This window comes from Magallana gigas, chromosome 5 (genome assembly GCF_963853765.1).
Source record: "Magallana gigas chromosome 5, xbMagGiga1.1, whole genome shotgun sequence".
Lineage (NCBI taxonomy): Eukaryota > Metazoa > Mollusca > Bivalvia > Ostreida > Ostreidae > Magallana > Magallana gigas.
This window is the reverse complement of record NC_088857.1, coordinates 41,575,698-41,593,407: the sequence shown is the minus strand read 5'-3', so window position 1 is coordinate 41,593,407 and position 17,710 is coordinate 41,575,698. Positions and strand designations below refer to the sequence as shown.

Sequence of the window (17,710 nt, the reverse complement as noted above, 5' to 3'; positions counted from 1 at the left end):
AGTACAAATACTCAGTGCAATATTTTCTCTTTATTAAAATCAATTTTTTAACATCAATAAAGACGAAATAGGAAGAAATCAACATAGTGTAACAAAATTTGTCAAATTAAACCACTTTCTTTGTATACATAACAAAAAATAAGAATATTAAGTATCTTATCACAGCAAAGATTACCATCTTGAAACACTGAATAAATATCTCTGTATAATGTGTGATTAAAAGTAAGATACACATATAATACATTCAAATATATTAAAATAAAAATATTCTGCACATTATCTAACTGTGTAAGTATAAACAATTTTTTAATGCTTGAGTAGTCAATAGACCCGAATATTTTTCCCGAGGTGCAGGGAACAGCTAAGTACGATCTATAATTGCTCGAGGCCGACTCAATAAAATTCACTTATAACGTTACGATACATTCTCAGAGATATATCGAAGGAAGCATATCGTTAGGTCAAAACTGAGAAAACTGCATACACATACAAAATAGTAGCAAATATTTACTAATAATATGTAATAAAACAACAAAATCCCTTTGATTAGGTAATAATAAGATATATTTAAAAAAAAATAACCTTAACATTCTTTAGTACAGAATTGAAAGAACGGAAGATAAGAAATAGTGGCGTTGTGTTTGTTTCAAATCTAAATATGTTTCATTGCCTGTTTAATCAATAAATATGTACAGCACATTTGCTAATGTAAATTCTTTTAATGTTATTATCAAATGTTTCTGCTTCTACAATCATGAATAATTTTATGGTACAATATTAGCAGGAACTGTTGAATATAAATAAAGGAATTAAACGGGAAAAGGCAATTCTTTCCAAAATGAACCAATAATGATATTTTTAATAACACTGAATTAATCATGAAAAGAATTTGGGAATATTCCTTTCAGTTAACAAATTGCTTTAAATACAGAGAAAATCTCATTTTATGTCAACAAATGAAACATATGAAACTTCCAAGCTTTAATTTAAAAAAAAAGTAATAGATCAGCATAAGTTCTGTAAATTGCCAATCATCTATCAATTCCTTATTGTATCATTACTCACTGCTTTGTTTTATTACATTATTTAAATGAACTTCTATATATAAAGTGACTGTCCATGTAACCAATCTCAGATCATATACATCCTTCAATGGAATAAATTAATGATCAAAGTACATAGTAATAGAAATAAATTATAAACATTATTCATATATTGTTGACCTTTCCTTTATTGTAGTACTGATATTGGGACTATTATCTGTTTCATCATCATTAACTTGGACTACAACATCTATATCAGTTCGTCTATACCGTGCCGGAAACAAGAAGAGTAGAACAAATCCTAAAAGCACACTTCCTGCTAGGAACCAGTTCATCCAACTCGTCCCTGAAATCACACAAGCTTTGAGTTTGATTATGACCAAATTATTTTTATTTTATGGTCTATATCCTCTAGTCAATTTGAGTTTGCCTCGCGTGATTTTCTACATCTAAATCAATTTGAAAGTATCCACCTTTTATTTATTAAACAATGATGGTTACAATAATTATGGCATACATGTAAGTACCTGTCATTCTAGTTACATAAGTACACGGTTCTTTGTCAAAAAATCCCCATATCATCTTCTAAAATGTAATATCTAACAAATGGCGTTTCTAAGGCCTCGTAGAACATTAGATATTTTTGTTCAAATTGTTATTTCTTGTCCTCTGTAGATGAATGATGTACATGTGATAAATATCTGTAGCATCATAATTATATGCAAATCAGCAATGATAAAAACATACCTATGTCTGGAATTAGAAGCACCAGTAGGAATATGATTCCATACAGGTTGATCAAACAAGTAAGGAGTCCCCCCACTATCCCCTCTGACACAGGGAATGCCAACTCAGATCCCATCTCGAAAGCCAAAGGAAGAGAGGCATTGATTAACATTCCTCCGATGATTGTTGCAATGTAAATTTGAACTGCAAGGAATGATAACATTTTATGTTAGTTTTGGGGGAGTTTTGTATTTTGCTTAGATGAAAATGTTTCTCACTGTTACATATTAATTTAGTAGATAACATGTAACTGGAATTACAAAACAATTTACAGGAAAGCAACTGCAAGCTACATGTTCAATGTTAAACACAGTAAATATTCTACAAAAGGGGACATTCTTCACGCAAAATTGCCCAAAATAGCATTTGAATAATGATTTTTTTTTCATTTAAAGTGTTGTCCAAGTCACCAATGATCAATTTATTTCGTACTCTTAAAGATGAGATATGCACTGATACCTTTAGAGATAGGTATGATTCCAGAGCTCATAAGAGAAAACCAAACGTAAGCTAGAGTTGCTGCGCCATTCATCAAGATTAAAAAGAACTTGGTGTTTCTCAAAAATATATCTGAAAATCTACAACAAAATGTTATACATGTTTAAAAAAACATGACCAGAGACTCTTTCAGGCATTGAATGATTAAAGAAAAAAAGAATATATGCTCCAGCGAGTCATACTCTGTAGATTTAAATAAACAATACCTTCCAATAAGAAGCCCGGACACACCCCCATCAATCGTCATGTAGAACCCCAGCCATCCAGCTTCACTCTGAAATTGTTTGAAAACAACATTCACAATGTAGATATCAACCAATTCCTGGCACATACTTTATATTGTGAGGTTTGTAAGGATATACTATTAAAGGTTGTCAAAAAATACAGGTTTCCAGAACTGTAGGAAAAATTGAAAGTTGCTTGATGATTACTTCCATTAAATCGTTATTTGAACAAAGGTATTAATCAAGAGATACATGTAGGAGTGCTATAAAATCCACAAATTCTCAATTCCCAAAGGTCTGAGAAAGCATTGTAAGGGTTTTATAGTGATGATGTTGCTTCAATCACAAAAAGAAATCTTAATCTATGATCATTCTGAAATATTACCTCCTTTTTCCTAATTATTTTATTGTTCTCACTTGATCTAACCCAACTGGGTCCAGTAGCACATCCAATACAGCTTGCCAACTTCCAAACACTCCATTGGGTATGGCAATGGCGAAACACAACATGATGAGAGATCCATTCCTGTTAATGTTCATTATGAAAAGTATAACATAATTTCAGATGTTCTTCATTGAAAGATATGTGAATATGGAAATCAACAAACAGTTAAACAAGCTAGGAAACAGAAACCTGGAACAGACTATAATTTATATGACTGCATAGTAGCACTTGTAAAAATAGTACAAAATCTTCATACTTATATCTGAATCCAATTGGACTTCTTATTTATGAATTTACAGTACATTTGTCAATCTACTGAATCGTAACAGATTGTTTATATACATAAATGTCTGCATAGCTATTGCAGTATATTTTTTAATTTACCTTTTTCAGATACACTCAGCACACAAACTTAATGTAACATAAAATTACTTTTAGCATTCAAAACTTCAGAATTGCAATTACAGTCAAACTTCGTTATGATCTCAAACTAGATGAGACAGTTTGAAAACTTACAGATATCTGAATCTTCGAGACATCAGGGGTAAAATACTTATTAATAAAAAATATTTGGTTGGGACTTATAAATCACTTTGACATATCCATTGTATTCAAGATATCAGTGTTTATATGTATGACTTTAAAAGTAATCATTGCATTAACTAAATACTGCTTTTAGTCTGTTAATACACTTATGATCATAGAATACAGCAGTAGAGCAACAGGAGTTCATCTTGCCTTGTTTGTTTCTTTTTCCTTCATAATAATTGTTTATCTACAAAACTACGCCCAGAAAAAAATCTGTATTTTTGCAAAAATTTACAAAAAATGAGAACCCTAAAATATATAAAAATCCACGTTAGTACAAGTATATAGTTTGATAACACTTAGATTATTATCCATACCTAGCCACACTTCTAAGAGATTCCTTATAGTTGGTTCTCTGGACAGAAGCAGACGTACTTGGTGGTGTTGGCGGTTTGGCGGGAAGATACAGAAGACTAAACAGAAAGAGCAAACCAGTGAGGCCACATTCTGCCAAAATAAACAGTACCAATAGTGACATTTTGATTTATTTGTTTTTATCAATGCCTATTTGTGAAAAGACATAGAAATTTTTTGAATTCCATGTAATTGTTAATGGTTAAACATTTTGCCATTGGTACTTCTATGTGTAACATCACTCAAATACTTTTTTGAAAAAAGTAAAAGAAAAAAATCAAAGAAACAAACCAGAATACAGCATATTCATGATGTCTGTCCTCATTGCAACCAGATTGGTTACTTCTTCATCTGAGAGAAAAATGTATTGATATTGATAACATCCAGTGTTTTGATACAATATGTTTGTTATTGTTGCCCAGGATTTGTAAGTCAAAGCAGAGGAGATAAAGATAAATGGAAAGAAAACAAATTAAAATAAGATTAACTATGTATTTTTATGAATGTCTAGACCCAATATAGTTCAGAAAAAAGTGTGCATGCACGCTGTTTGAATGAACTGAATACTACTGGTTTTTCATTGCTCTAATTTTTTATTGACAAAGTTATAGATATGGGAATAAATTCAAGACTGATTCAAGGTGATAATTTGTAGCTCTTATATTTTTCTTAATTTACAAGAATTAAAAGTGTTCACATTGAAAATTTGTTTTATAAAGGGGTTATATATCGAATTTATACAAGTGTTTGAGGGTTTTTTTTTTATAACTTTAACAAATGTTGACCTCCGGGTTTCAATAATTGATTTGTCATCATTTTGGTAACCACCAGAATCAAAACCAAAATACTATACAAGAATGTAATCCTTTTGTCATGTCAATGATGATATTTAATCAAATGTTTTGCATACATAAAAAACATTTCATCAGCAGCTGGCCCAGCTTTAATTATAGTCCTTTGCAAATTTGTACTTAAAGAATAGGATATGCTGTAATTCAAATTGAAAAATTTGTGTGCCTCTTGGCCATAATTGATCAAAACATTATTTTTAACAAGAAGTATTCTTTCACTATTGTTCTTTTTTAATTTCTTATACACATCTATTCAAGGAAATCCAATGTTGGTATTGGCCTCTGGTTCTATTTTAAATGATTCAATTAAATGATAATCCTGTTCCCAAAAAATAGTTATCGCACATCAGATGTTCGGAATTTCTGAATATATTATTATTTCTTCCATGTATAAAAGGAAAGACATGAAAGACAACTCTTAGTACATTATTGAATATCTGCAGCGTGAAAAGATCTTCCACATGCATGTAATATCTTTTTAAAACTTGGTAAAATTGGAACGTTCAAGCTCATGCTTCAATAATTGTTTTAATAGCCCGACTTTATCTCTTTTTTGCGTTAATTTCTTTTTCATGTCCTGTATTTTGCGATACAGCATTTGCGTCTCTGTAAGGTGATGATATGGGTCAATGGTGAATTTAATATTACATTCAGAAATGTGTTTTTCCTAACCATTTTTGCCCTTTTTCTAAGGTAAGATGTCACATTAAATTTACCCTTCTTAAGGGATCCATCAGCAATTTACTTAAAATTTACTGCAGACTTCATTAGTTGTTTGTCATTCTATCCTTATTCTTGATAGATTTAACATGAGCAATATTCGGTTTGATATCTAAATAAAGAAAAATGAAGGGGGGGGGGGGTTAAAAAAGAGGGTAAGCTAATTTAAAAGCAGAATTCAATCTGTTATCCGCCTATTCTAATGTAGACTTTCTCTTTAGGCAAAGGTTTGAAATTACTTGAATCTACATTAATAGTACTTCAACACAATTGCTGATGTAACTATAGTAAAAGAAAGATTTTATAAAAGTTTATTGCTGAAGAGTTTACATCATACCGTTGAAAGAGGGATATTGGAATATCCTTATACCAAAATCAAACAAAAGGTCGTTCCGAGAACAAAGTTGTATTTTTATCAACTACAAAATGAGACTTACCTGCAATATATTTTCTTTACTACATATCAATGTTATAATAAAAAAATTAAAATGCAATCAAAAGACTGAAATAAAACGTATGGAAATGGCTTGAATTAAAATCTTTCTGTATTTTATTGGGGCTCAATTGTTTCAAACTAAAAACTGATTAATGTCCATAATCGTTATGAACTAGAATACTACATGTACATAATGTATCGATGTTTGTAAAACACGCACTCTTTTCAAATTACGACCACGTGAAATATTCAACTACAGCATTCTTTATTATTTTTCAACTTAGGTTGAATGTTTATAACCAATAAATTTCTAAATACATACAAATTTGCAGATTAAATCTATTTATATCAACCGATCGACCTTATTAAGACACATTTTAGACAATATTCATTCATCATATCTTGCTGGGTGTCCCGTTATTGTGTTTCTGTTAACAGAGTCGTCATATTTGTCTTCGGCATTAACATGGACGACGACATTATCTATGTCAGTTCGTCTATAGCGTGCTGGAAACAAGAAGAGTAGAACAAATCCTAGAAGTAGACTTCCTGATAAGGACCAGTTCATCCAGCTAGTTCCTATAATTAAACAACAAATATGAATTGCATTTTTGATATTATCTATCATAAAACAATATACTTTTATAGATTTGGTTATGATGAATTGTAGAATTGTACTTATTTACAGATTTTATGCTTAATTAGCTTAGAATGAGTCTTTATTTTGTCGCAACTTCTATGTATGGTTAAGTCATCATAAAGTATTTGCACTTTAGCACATACAAAGCATATTATATACAAATAATATTTCTGAAGGATTTAGCATGGGTGCAATGTCCATCTCTATTTCATCAATTTAAAGTTTGCAGTTTCTTATTCTTTGCAGCCGTATACGTTGTACATGTGATGTTCAAATACAACATTTTACATGTAATGACAAATCATACCTATGTTTGGGATCATAAGAACCAGTAGGAAAAAAATTCCGAAAATCTCCATGAAACATGTCAAGAGTCCCCCAACTACTGCCTCCGACACGGGGAATGCCAACTCAGATCCCATCTCGTAAACCAACGGAAAAGAGCCGTTGATAAACATTCCTCCGATGATTGCTGATATGTAGATTTCAACTGCAAGAAATCATATTTTGTTGATTTTTTACCATCTTTTACATCAAATGTGACAAAGTTTCTATATTTTTATAAAATACTCTACTAAAATACGATAAGGTAACTTTTGAACAACCGCGTCTGCACAGTAATTTTAAATCGTGGTATCATCTAGATAACAAGTGGTGATCACTATCACTTGGAAACGGAAATTCAATCTTTCAAAAAACGTATTTATTGATAAAGAGAATGATAACACTTACTCTTAAATTCATAAACTTGAAACAATGATACCTTTAGAGATAGGTATGATTGCAGAGCTCATGAGAGAAAACCACACATAGCCTAGGACTGCTCCGCCATTCATCAGGATTAAAAAGAATTTAGTGCGTCTCAAAAATATATCTGAAAATCTGCAACAAAATTTAAAACAGATAACTATCACAGCTATTTATGAATTGTCATTCAACCCGATAAACATGATTACAAAAGATGTTCGTGTCCAAAATACCTCCCAATAAGAAGTCCAGACACGCCTCCAGCTGCTGTCATGTAGAATCCTAACCATCCGGCTTCACTCTTAAAATATTATTGAGAAAACACAGCATTTCGCTTGTATACTTTAGTCTAAGGGGACAAATTAATTTTCTTTGCTTGAAGTTCAGGGTCCATAAACTGCTTATAAACTGTCTTTATGCTTTAAGATTTCAGTATGAATGTAATTTGCTAAACCCCGACTATAATTGTAATATTTTTGTATTACAGAGAAAAATGAATCCTTATAGACATTCTAGATCAACTTGGAAAACAAAACCCTAAAAAATAATCCTTTAACCTTTATAATATTGGTTTTCGCGAGCCAGAAGGCAATCTGGAGACATTTGTACTTACTTGATTCATACCGACTGGGTCTAATAACACATCTAATACAGCCTGCCAGCTTCCAAATACTCCTTTAGGTATTGCATTGGCCAAACCCAACAATATGAGAGATTTGTTCCTTTAAATGTTTTGAGAGTATACTCAATTATTGAATAACACGCACGAAGATGTGTTTCTGCGAATGTTGCATTTTAAACTGCAATAGCTCAATCGTTGCTGTGTCTAAATGAATCTTTTCAATGAAATGGAATGGGAATATCGAGAAATCGGTACAAGTGTTTGGATTGATAACAACAATACCCATACCTAGCCACACTTCCAAGAGATTCCTTGTAGTTGGTTCTCTGCACAGAAGCAGACGTACTTGGTGGTGTTGGAGGTTTGGCGGGAAGATACAAAAGACAGAGTAAAAAGATCAAACCAGCGAGGCCGCACTCTACCAAAAATAAACCGAAGCAATCCAAAGCCTTTTGTTGAATGTGACATTTAAAATTGATAGCTGCTTTTATTCTGTTAATAATGCTTTAAAATATTAGTGAGAAAAACAATGTTGACAGAAAATTTTCAAATATATACTTAATTTTTCAACATTTAAGTACATATTAAAGTAAAAATATTTTTTTCACAATACATACCAGAATACAGCAAATTCATAATATCTGTTCGCATTGAATCCATGTTGATTACTTTAACTAGAAATACCACATCATCATTTAATAATTTGAGATTCACAAATTTTGATTATTTACCATTAGTGTCGATGTTTTATCAGCATTTAAAGAAGTAATCTACAGGCAAGTATTTGATATAATGTACTGACGAAGTAAAGAACAGATTTAAGAAGATATTCATGTATACACTTTAAGCTTTCTGTGTCAGTTGTCACACATTCTTATGAAATAAGTTTTCTGTATTCGTAATACTAGTAACTATATTGTCGTAGGGCGATCGTCGCAACCTTTATTACTAGTATCTAGAGTTAGAGGCACTTTAAAAAAATACTTTTAATTCTTTTATTGCGATTTTGATATCTTTATTTTCTGATTTCTGCTCAAGAGGAGATGCCTAAAGTAAGTATTTATCTTATAATTGAATTTCAAATTTGACGGGTTGCTTTTCTGTTGTACTATTTGTAATAGTATACTATTATCAAGTTAACAAAAAAATACACGACGCTTGATGTTTATTTTATTAAAATTGAATATGAAACATTACAGATGACAACGATAACAGAAAATATTTGGTATGAAAAATTGTAGCCTGTTTTCATTTTTAAGAAAGAAAGACATGAAAAGCATTGAATGTTTTCGTACCTGAATGATTTGATGTATACATGGCTGTATCTGAATTCGAAGATGATAGCCTACACAGAGAATTAACATTATTTACATCAGCATAACGTTTCTATTAACTATTACAGAAATTGTCAAACAACTGACCTACTTATGGATTCAATATCTGCAGTAAAGCCAACATCACCCGTAGAGTTTACCTCCAAATGGGATGGAACCCATTCAGATCCTAAAACCATGAAATGATTGGCATTACTTTTGCGCATTGTCATTCTAATATTACACGTCTGATCTATATATCACTAAAAACATTAGATATGATGACATGTATGCGAAAAGTGATTTGAAAATGTCCAAATAAGGATTAAATGAGGGGTGTTGCGTATTTTATGAGTCGCTGTCAGGAACCATTGAGTTTAACTAAGGCTCTTTTTTATCTAAAACTTCAAAATTTTCTCGAGGTTTTCCCGATTAGCAGAATTAAGATCTTTGAAGAAATAATTGAACTGAACGGGTTATAGTTTAACCGATATACAGAATGCTTATAATTTGACCGCAGACCAGGCGATATTAATTATTTCACCAGTCGTATTGTTATGTGTCAGTTTCTAAACTTTGATCGTCTTCTTCGTTTATAAGGTTTCATTTTTAATTTCACTGACAATCGAATCATTATGATAAAATCAAAAATATTTCTTATGTGTGAGTCAATTAACGTAATGTTTCTTTCCATTTTTTATTTTAACAAAATTCGTAATTACTGTGATTTTTGTAATTTATTTTTAATCATCAATTTCCTTGGGTAAACATTATGAAAATCTACGGATTAGTAAAAGAAAAATAGTATCTTTTAAAAAAGAATAATCTATGCGTCACTCGTTTTGTGACTTTCAATTGCTTATAAGTTTTTGTATTCCATTTCCAATGTTAAGTTCATGCAATGCTCACTGACGATAAAATTTTATGATATATATCTTGACCAATTTATTGAACAATACAAAATTTTCGAAAAGGAGAAAATATACAAGAGGGTCAGAAAAATGACTGCATGCCGTAAACATAATTATCACATTCTCAACATTTTCTATTTTCCATCATAAAACATAAAAAAAATCTTTTTTTCTTAGCTTAGATACCCTGTATTTACAAAAAGAAAGATATTTTTGTAGCTTTCTAGTATTTTTCCACATACTGACTATTCAAGTCTTTGTAATTCACCTATTATTGATACTAAAATTCTTCATGACAAAAAAGATTCTCACCAATGATAAAGGAAAGTCCAACGCCCATGTACATGAAAGTTGATGACACTGCAGTGGCTGTTGCACGCTCACTGAGTGGAAACCAAGTGTTGGCCACTAATGATGGTCCTGCAAAGGGCACTATTCCTCCTATTCCATTCAATACTGAACACACATAGGATAACCTAGTTGATTGCACAATTATTCCATCATATAGCAAATGTTAAAGACATTGTTGTTGATATTCATTTACACGTTCAACAGTGCAATAAAAAAATTCAGAAATATGCTTTTATCAGATTTTTGTTCTAATTTACCATGTTGCTGCTTCTTTTTCATACGTTATACATCTCAATCCTGTTCCAATGAATATCAAAAGAGTACAGCCAAGGATTGAAAAACGTAACCCTGTAATTCAAAGAAAAAGTTACGCTTCATGAAGTCAGTAAAAGAAATCTGTTTATGCATGCGAAAATACAAAGAGAAATAAAAGAAGCAGATTTTACACATTTTATGAATCATGTACGTGTATTCTGTGTAAAGGACTAAATCCATGTTTAGTCAAAATCGGCCTAACGTCAAAAGCAATTAATATTGTATTAAAAATATTCTAAAAAATATTTTTGCAAGCAGACGTTTTGGCGGGGAAATTCTGGCATGTCAAAATAGTATCAGGTCTAGACTAACGCATAACACAATTTTTATATCATTTTGATCTAGTTTAATTTTTGAGATATCACAGGGCCATATATAGCTAAACATGGATTTAGTCCTTTACATTAGGGACAGATGTATGAATATAAACTTAGATGGAGAGATGCGTGAAAATATACACGGCGTATTTTTGATGATTCGGTTTTAAAACTGCATTAAAACTTTTAAACACAGTTTTTAACCTTCCCTATGTTCTGTTGATAAAGAGTTAACTTTTCTTCCAATTACAATTTTAAGGGATTCCATACACAGCGATATCGATCCTCGTTTGCCTATTAGGCATAGTATTTTTGATGCGGAAAAATTACAAACTTTAAAAAATTGGTCACGTGACTTCATCAACAATAAGGGGCCCCTTGGATCGATAACTATGTAACAAAAATATGAAAATACCTTATACATTTGTATTTTTACAAAATGAAGTTAATAAAGTGAAGTAATATAATTTAAATCATAGTACATCATACACATATCTAACCAGTGTGAATTTATCATTTTTCTTATGCAAAGATTTATTGAAAAAAAAATATGAAAACATTTCTTGGTCATAATTTATCTGCAATTTACAAATATAATAGAAATTGACAATTGTGATTATAGAAAATATAAAATGCAAAATATAATGCGATACTATGCGTTAGGACTTGCTTCTACAGTCACAGCTCTTTTTGTCCTATACCGCATGAATTTACGAGGGCCAGGTCGCCCTCTAGTTCATTATATTCTAATACTAATTATACAATATTAATTTATTATTATTCTTATTTTACAATTTACAGCCTTTCAGAAAGAGTTCTAAGTATACAATAATCAAAATTGACAGTTTGTGCTTGCTGATTTACAAGGATAAAGCTTGCAAGCGATGACCTTAAAAATAAAATTATGCCTTCATTTGTGACATTGTCTTTACATTTACATTTCATTTTGTATTTAAAGATTTGACATGCAATGAAGGATACTACATTGTTTAAAACTACATTGCGTTGGTTTCCATTATAAATAAAACCCAAAACAAGATGTTTCCAAGCAATATTGATTTTAAGTATAGCAGAAACCTTTTTCCAGGTGTTTTTTACAAGTATATAATCGAAAACCATATGTTTTGTATTTTCAATTTCTCGACAATACGTACAATATTAATCAATAGTTTTATTCCATTTGCTAAGGTATAGATTATTTGGCAACAGATTGTGCAATAATTTAAAATTAAATTCAGCGATGCTTTTATCATTAATTTTTACAATTTTTTCATCATATATTTTTCGCCAACACAATGAGTTTATGTCGCTAAATTCATTTTTCCATTTACTCTCCATGATAGGTTTTTTGGATTTGTCATCAAGTAGTATTTTGTAGAAGAAGCCAGATTTCGTTTTACCGATATCTTTTATTTCTCCTTGTAATTTAAAATGAAACTCATTTTTGATATTCATATATCTCCTCCTGCTTGTATCATTATGTATTTTAGAATGAAAAACGTTTTGCAGTGTTAGATATTCACAAAGATAATTTCTTTTTGATTTTGATATAGTAGCTATTTCATTGAGCGATTTAAAACCATAATCATTCACAAGGAAAGCCGCTTTCGTACCAGTTCTGAAAATATAAAACTTTTCCTTGTATTTACCAAATATTCTGCCGTAATATTTTGTCCATAGTATCAATGCTTTATGGAGTTTTGCATTCACTAAATGCAGTAAATACCTCTTTGTAGAATTGTGAAAGTCCTTTCAGACAATTAAAATCAGAAGTGTTTGTTACATTTGATTCTAGGATATATTCGATTTTCATCTTATGATTTGCTAAACGTGCATTTAAAAATTTACTTAAATTACTCTTATTTTGTGTAAGTTTTGATATCCAAGCTGCTTTATTAGCTTTAATTTTGATTTCTGGGTCAATTATTCCTATACCCCCCTCTTTTATTTCTCGAATTAATGTGTGCCTTTTTACGCGTTCACGATTGCCCCATAAAAATGAAAAAAATAGTTTATTTAATTTTATAATGTAGTCATGTCCCGGATTTTCTAAAACCGTTGCAGTGAAAATGATTTTTGATAGAATAATCGAGTTTACAATTTAACATTTACCAAAGATAGTAAGTTTTCGACATCTCCACGAATCCAGTATCTTTTCAAATTTCTTTAATTTACATATCCAATTTTTGTCGTTACATATATTTTTGTTCAGTCCAACATATATACCTAAGCATTTTAAAGTACCTTTATTTATTCTTACTTGATATACGTGTGTTTGGTGATCTAATCTTTCCTTAAGAGGTCCTAAAATGATGCATTCCGTTTTAGTCATATTTAAATTTGTGCCCGACATTTTGCCAAAATTTTTAAAAATGTTTAGCGCATTTTCCAATGATAATTGATCTTCCAATGTAAATGTACTATCATCAGCATGTTGTATACATTTAATTTCTTTTTCTAACGAATTAATTTTTAACCCTTTTATATCTCCACAATTCTTTATTTTTAGATTCAATATTTCCATTACGAATAAAAATAATAAGGCTGATACTGGACAACCCTGTCTTATTCCACGTTCCATTCTACATTTCCGTGACCGCCAGCCATTATTTTTCACATAAAAACATGGGTTTTTGCAAAGTATTTGTATCCATATTATTCAGTTCGGCCCGAAATTGAATTTTTGTAGTGTTTTAAACAGGAAGTTCCATTCAACCGAATCGAAGGCTTGATGAAAATCAGCGAAAGTAATATATATGCCATCTTTGTTATTATTTCACAGTACTCTAAATATCTTATATAAGTCTAGAATTATTTCCTAAAAATCTATCTCGTTTGATATACCCTGTTTGGTTTTCATTTATAATATTATCCATTACTTTTTGTAGTCTTTTAGCAAAGACAAAAGCTATGATCTTGTAATCTATATTAGTTAAACTGATAGGTCTGTAGTTTTCTATTTTTTCTAGAGACCCTTTTTTTATATATAAGTGATAAAATTGAGCATTTTTGTGTTGTGGAAGTTCACCTTCTTCGAAAGAATGTATCAGGGCATTGTAAAAATATGTTTTTTAGTGTTTCCAAAACATTTTATAAAATTCTACTGGTATACCGTCATTGCCTGGAGATTTATTTTGTCTCATATTGTGAACTGCCTCAGCACATTCTTTTAAAGTGGGAAAAATTTCAATTATTTCTTTTTCTTTATCTGATATTTTGTTTTCAAGATTTATTTCACTTAAGTAGTTTTCAATATGCGCATTCGGGACATGTCTACTCGAATAGAGATCATCATAAAATAAGTAAAGTTGTTTTAAGATTTCATCTGTTTGAGTGTATATATTTCCATTATTATTTACCTTATTGATTACATTATGAGATTGGTGTTTATTTTCAAGCCTAAGAAAGTAGGACGTATTTCTTTCCCCTTCATCGATCCACTTTGCTCTCGATCTGATCTGTGCGCCTTTCGCTTTATATTTGTATAATTCGTCTAACTCGTTTTCTAGTTCTCTCTTCTTTTTGACATTAATTTGTGCACAATCACAACTTTCAATTTTTTCAATTTCCCTTTCAATCAGTTGAATTTTATTTATTATTGTTTTACCTTTTTGTTTACAAAAAAAATTATACTTCAATTTCTTATCTGTATTTTAATTAAATCCCATTTGATATGCGGATTAATCTCATTTTCTATTTCATCTGGTAGGTTATTAAAAAAATCATTCATTGTTTTAACATAATTTGCATCGTGTAAAACAGATACATTTAATTTCCAAAAGCCTTACGAGATATGTACCAGATTTTAAAATAAATAAACTTTTATGTGTATACATGTACTGTGGAATCATTTTTATTCGTGGGGGTCAGTGTTGGTGTGTAGCCAACTTTATTCGGGTTCGTGGGGTCGTAATTTCGTTGGTAGCAAGTTGGTAGCAAGTTCTTTTTCGTAATTAAATATTAAACCTATGCTTTCATATTGTTCGTGGGGGGGGGGGGGGGTAAATTCTTGGATAAGGGTTATCCACGAAAGCCACGAACATTGGTCCTCCACGAACAATGATGATTTCACAGTATTTGTCGCACTTCTTCGTCCTCGTGCAGTTCTAAAGCGGCACGTGTTGTCCACATAAACAGAAACACAGTGATGGACGTAGATAGAGTATTATCGGAGTAAACGCTTGATTAAGGAGTTTGATTTTTATATACCTGGTACATATTAAAACTTATCTGTGATCAAATACCTATCAAATATTTAAGGTTAGATGGGTCATATATACCTGAAGAGTCTACATCACCCGTTAACGACACTGCTCTAACATTGATCAAACTAAAGTTGAAAAATTCTAGCTGAAGTTCAGAATAAAATTAATAGCCTAATGGGTTAAATGGCTATTAGATTGGTATTGAAATTAAAATACAAGGTTTTTTTTAATTTAAAAAATGAAATGTGCTATTTACAGGACAGTCGATGAAATGGCCTATCTAGAAATTATAAAATACGTACCCAGTTTTCCCATCAAGTAACAAACAGGAAATACTGTGACAAGGTATGCAATGTTTCCCATATTGGCAAACTGTCCTATCTGACTGTCACTCCATCCAAACACAGCCTTTGCAGACTGTGTAATAGGACCCCATGTGTTCCAAACAAGATTCTGTGTGAAATTAACCATCCCAAACATTGTCAAAACGTACCACCGTCGAGTGTATACCTGCAGTTGCCCATCCGCGGGCAGAAGATCATGTCTCACTGGCAATCGGTTTGCCTGTTTCACTTTGACTTTAAAGAATATAGGACAAAATGATAACGTAAAGCTGTTCTTTTGGTTTCTGTTTTCATTAAAGTTCATCCATGGGGGAAAAGTATCAGGTCCTATCTGACTGTCAGTACATCCAAACACAACCTTTGCAGAGTGTGCAATAGGACGCCATGGTAGCTGTGACCCAATGTAAGATATGAAATGTAGAAAACAACTACAACAGTAATTCTCGTTTATTATCGACAGAGCTTGAGGAAAAAACACCCTAATTTTATTACTTGTTGTGATCAGGGCCCAGATGTTGCATTGACAACAGTTATGAAATACATGAAATCGGATCGCGTCCGATATTTTTCATGTTATTTCAATAGAATAGATTAACAACACCGTATTGGCAGTCTCTGTCATGGCTTTATTTTAATATATCAGTACATCATAAACTATTCAATTGTATGCAAAATATTGCAAATATAGCAATAGAGTAAGTTAAATGATCAACATCGACTTTTGGGTAGTTATGATGTTAGATCTTCAATGAACCAAACAATCAATCAATCAAGATGAATCAATCAATGAAATCAATCAATCAATAATTCAAACAATATTTCAATCAATCAATCAATATGCAAATCAATAAAGTATAATCAATGTTTTGCTTTAGTGAATGTCTCAATATGACAATTAATGTATCAATTTAATTGATTACTCAATGTATTCAATGATGACAATCAACCCACTGCAATGTATCAATAGAATTATTCAATTACTCAGTGTATTCAATGACTCACTGTCAATCAATGTCTGAATGAAACAAAGTGTCAATTAAAGTAAGCCCGATTATTGGCCACGGACCTGGAAGTAAACAGAATCCGGGGCAGGCTTAAGCAAAATTCGTTAGACTGATGACAGCTGCACGCCACACGTGTCGTTGTAAAGCCATGACGCTTATCTATGGATGTGATGAAAGTAATACAGAAAAAGAAGACAGAAACACGAAAAATATGGAATATATAACCTTACAAGATAGGGTGGGAGGGGGAGGGATTGAATTTTTTCCAGGTTGAAGCTGAGAAAGGTCGATACACTACTGCGCATGCGTAATATAAGGACCCCAAAAGGGGCCGTGCGAAAAGTTACGAGAACCTCATATTGAGGAGTTATCTTTCTTTCGATGTAGATATAAGTGAAATGGTTAATCTTTTCATTTCCATAACATGACATAACTCATATCGAGTTAAGTCGGATTATGTTTTTATTTTTGGTAGCTTGTTTGACTTGAGAAAATGATGTCTTTTTACATTGAATCAAGAAATGCAGTGACAAAATGGAATGGTGTCGATGCGTCAGCTTTGCTACAGGTTTTTTCTATAATTCCTTTCCTCTTTATCCAAATCGATTTTTCTGAAGGTATGTCTAGTTACAATTGGCGATCTTGCATCTTTTGCGTATTTAGAAATGTAAAAATAGACACAACCAGTGGAGGATATTAACATCACTTACAGAAATTTAAATTAAAGCATTTTGGCAATGTTACATATCTTAATTAAGTTGATGCAGACGATATTTTCCGAACACCGACATGATGTTAAGATGCTCTCAAAGTCTGACTCCAGCAACTTCGATAAAACAAAACCAAAACTTTTTATTAGAGACCTATGTGCAGTCAATCGCGAATACATGATCTTTAACATGTACTCCCATCTTAAAGTTTTCTTTACAAATTTCGCCATACCATTACTTCAAGACCATTTCTGCTTTTATAAATTAAAATTACACAGGAAAAAAC

At 31.3% G+C, this 17,710-nt stretch overlaps 1 protein-coding gene across 1 annotated transcript; it reads right to left on the bottom strand.

Moving 5' to 3' along the window:
- Positions 1-10: 10 nt before the first annotated feature.
- Positions 11-16,181, bottom strand: LOC117681732 (uncharacterized). Its single transcript, XM_066085242.1, has 19 exons — positions 15,669-16,181; positions 10,787-10,877; positions 10,491-10,654; positions 9,376-9,457; positions 9,250-9,299; positions 8,537-8,628; positions 8,243-8,460; positions 7,946-8,054; positions 7,566-7,633; positions 7,349-7,467; positions 6,893-7,075; positions 6,336-6,524; positions 4,230-4,409; positions 3,902-4,031; positions 2,969-3,077; positions 2,534-2,601; positions 2,289-2,407; positions 1,791-1,973; positions 11-1,389 (listed from the first exon to the last, which is right to left on the bottom strand). The coding sequence occupies exons 1-19, from the start codon at positions 16,012-16,014 to the stop codon at positions 1,205-1,207; spliced, it is 2,685 nt and encodes an 894-aa protein (XP_065941314.1). The 5' UTR covers positions 16,015-16,181; the 3' UTR covers positions 11-1,204.
- Between the last annotated feature and the right edge of the window lie 1,529 nt (positions 16,182-17,710).

Coding starts and splice junctions, on each gene's coding strand:
- LOC117681732 (XM_066085242.1), bottom strand. CDS start 16,014: ATGAACTTTAATGAAAACAGAAACCAAAAGAACAGCTTTACGTTATCA. Junction 10,655..10,786: donor GAAAAAGAAGCAGCAACATG/GTAAATTAGAAC, acceptor GCAATCAACTAG/GTTATCCTATGTGTGTTCAG. Junction 1,390..1,790: donor GCTTCTAATTCCAGACATAG/GTATGTTTTTAT, acceptor GTGTGATTTCAG/GGACGAGTTGGATGAACTGG.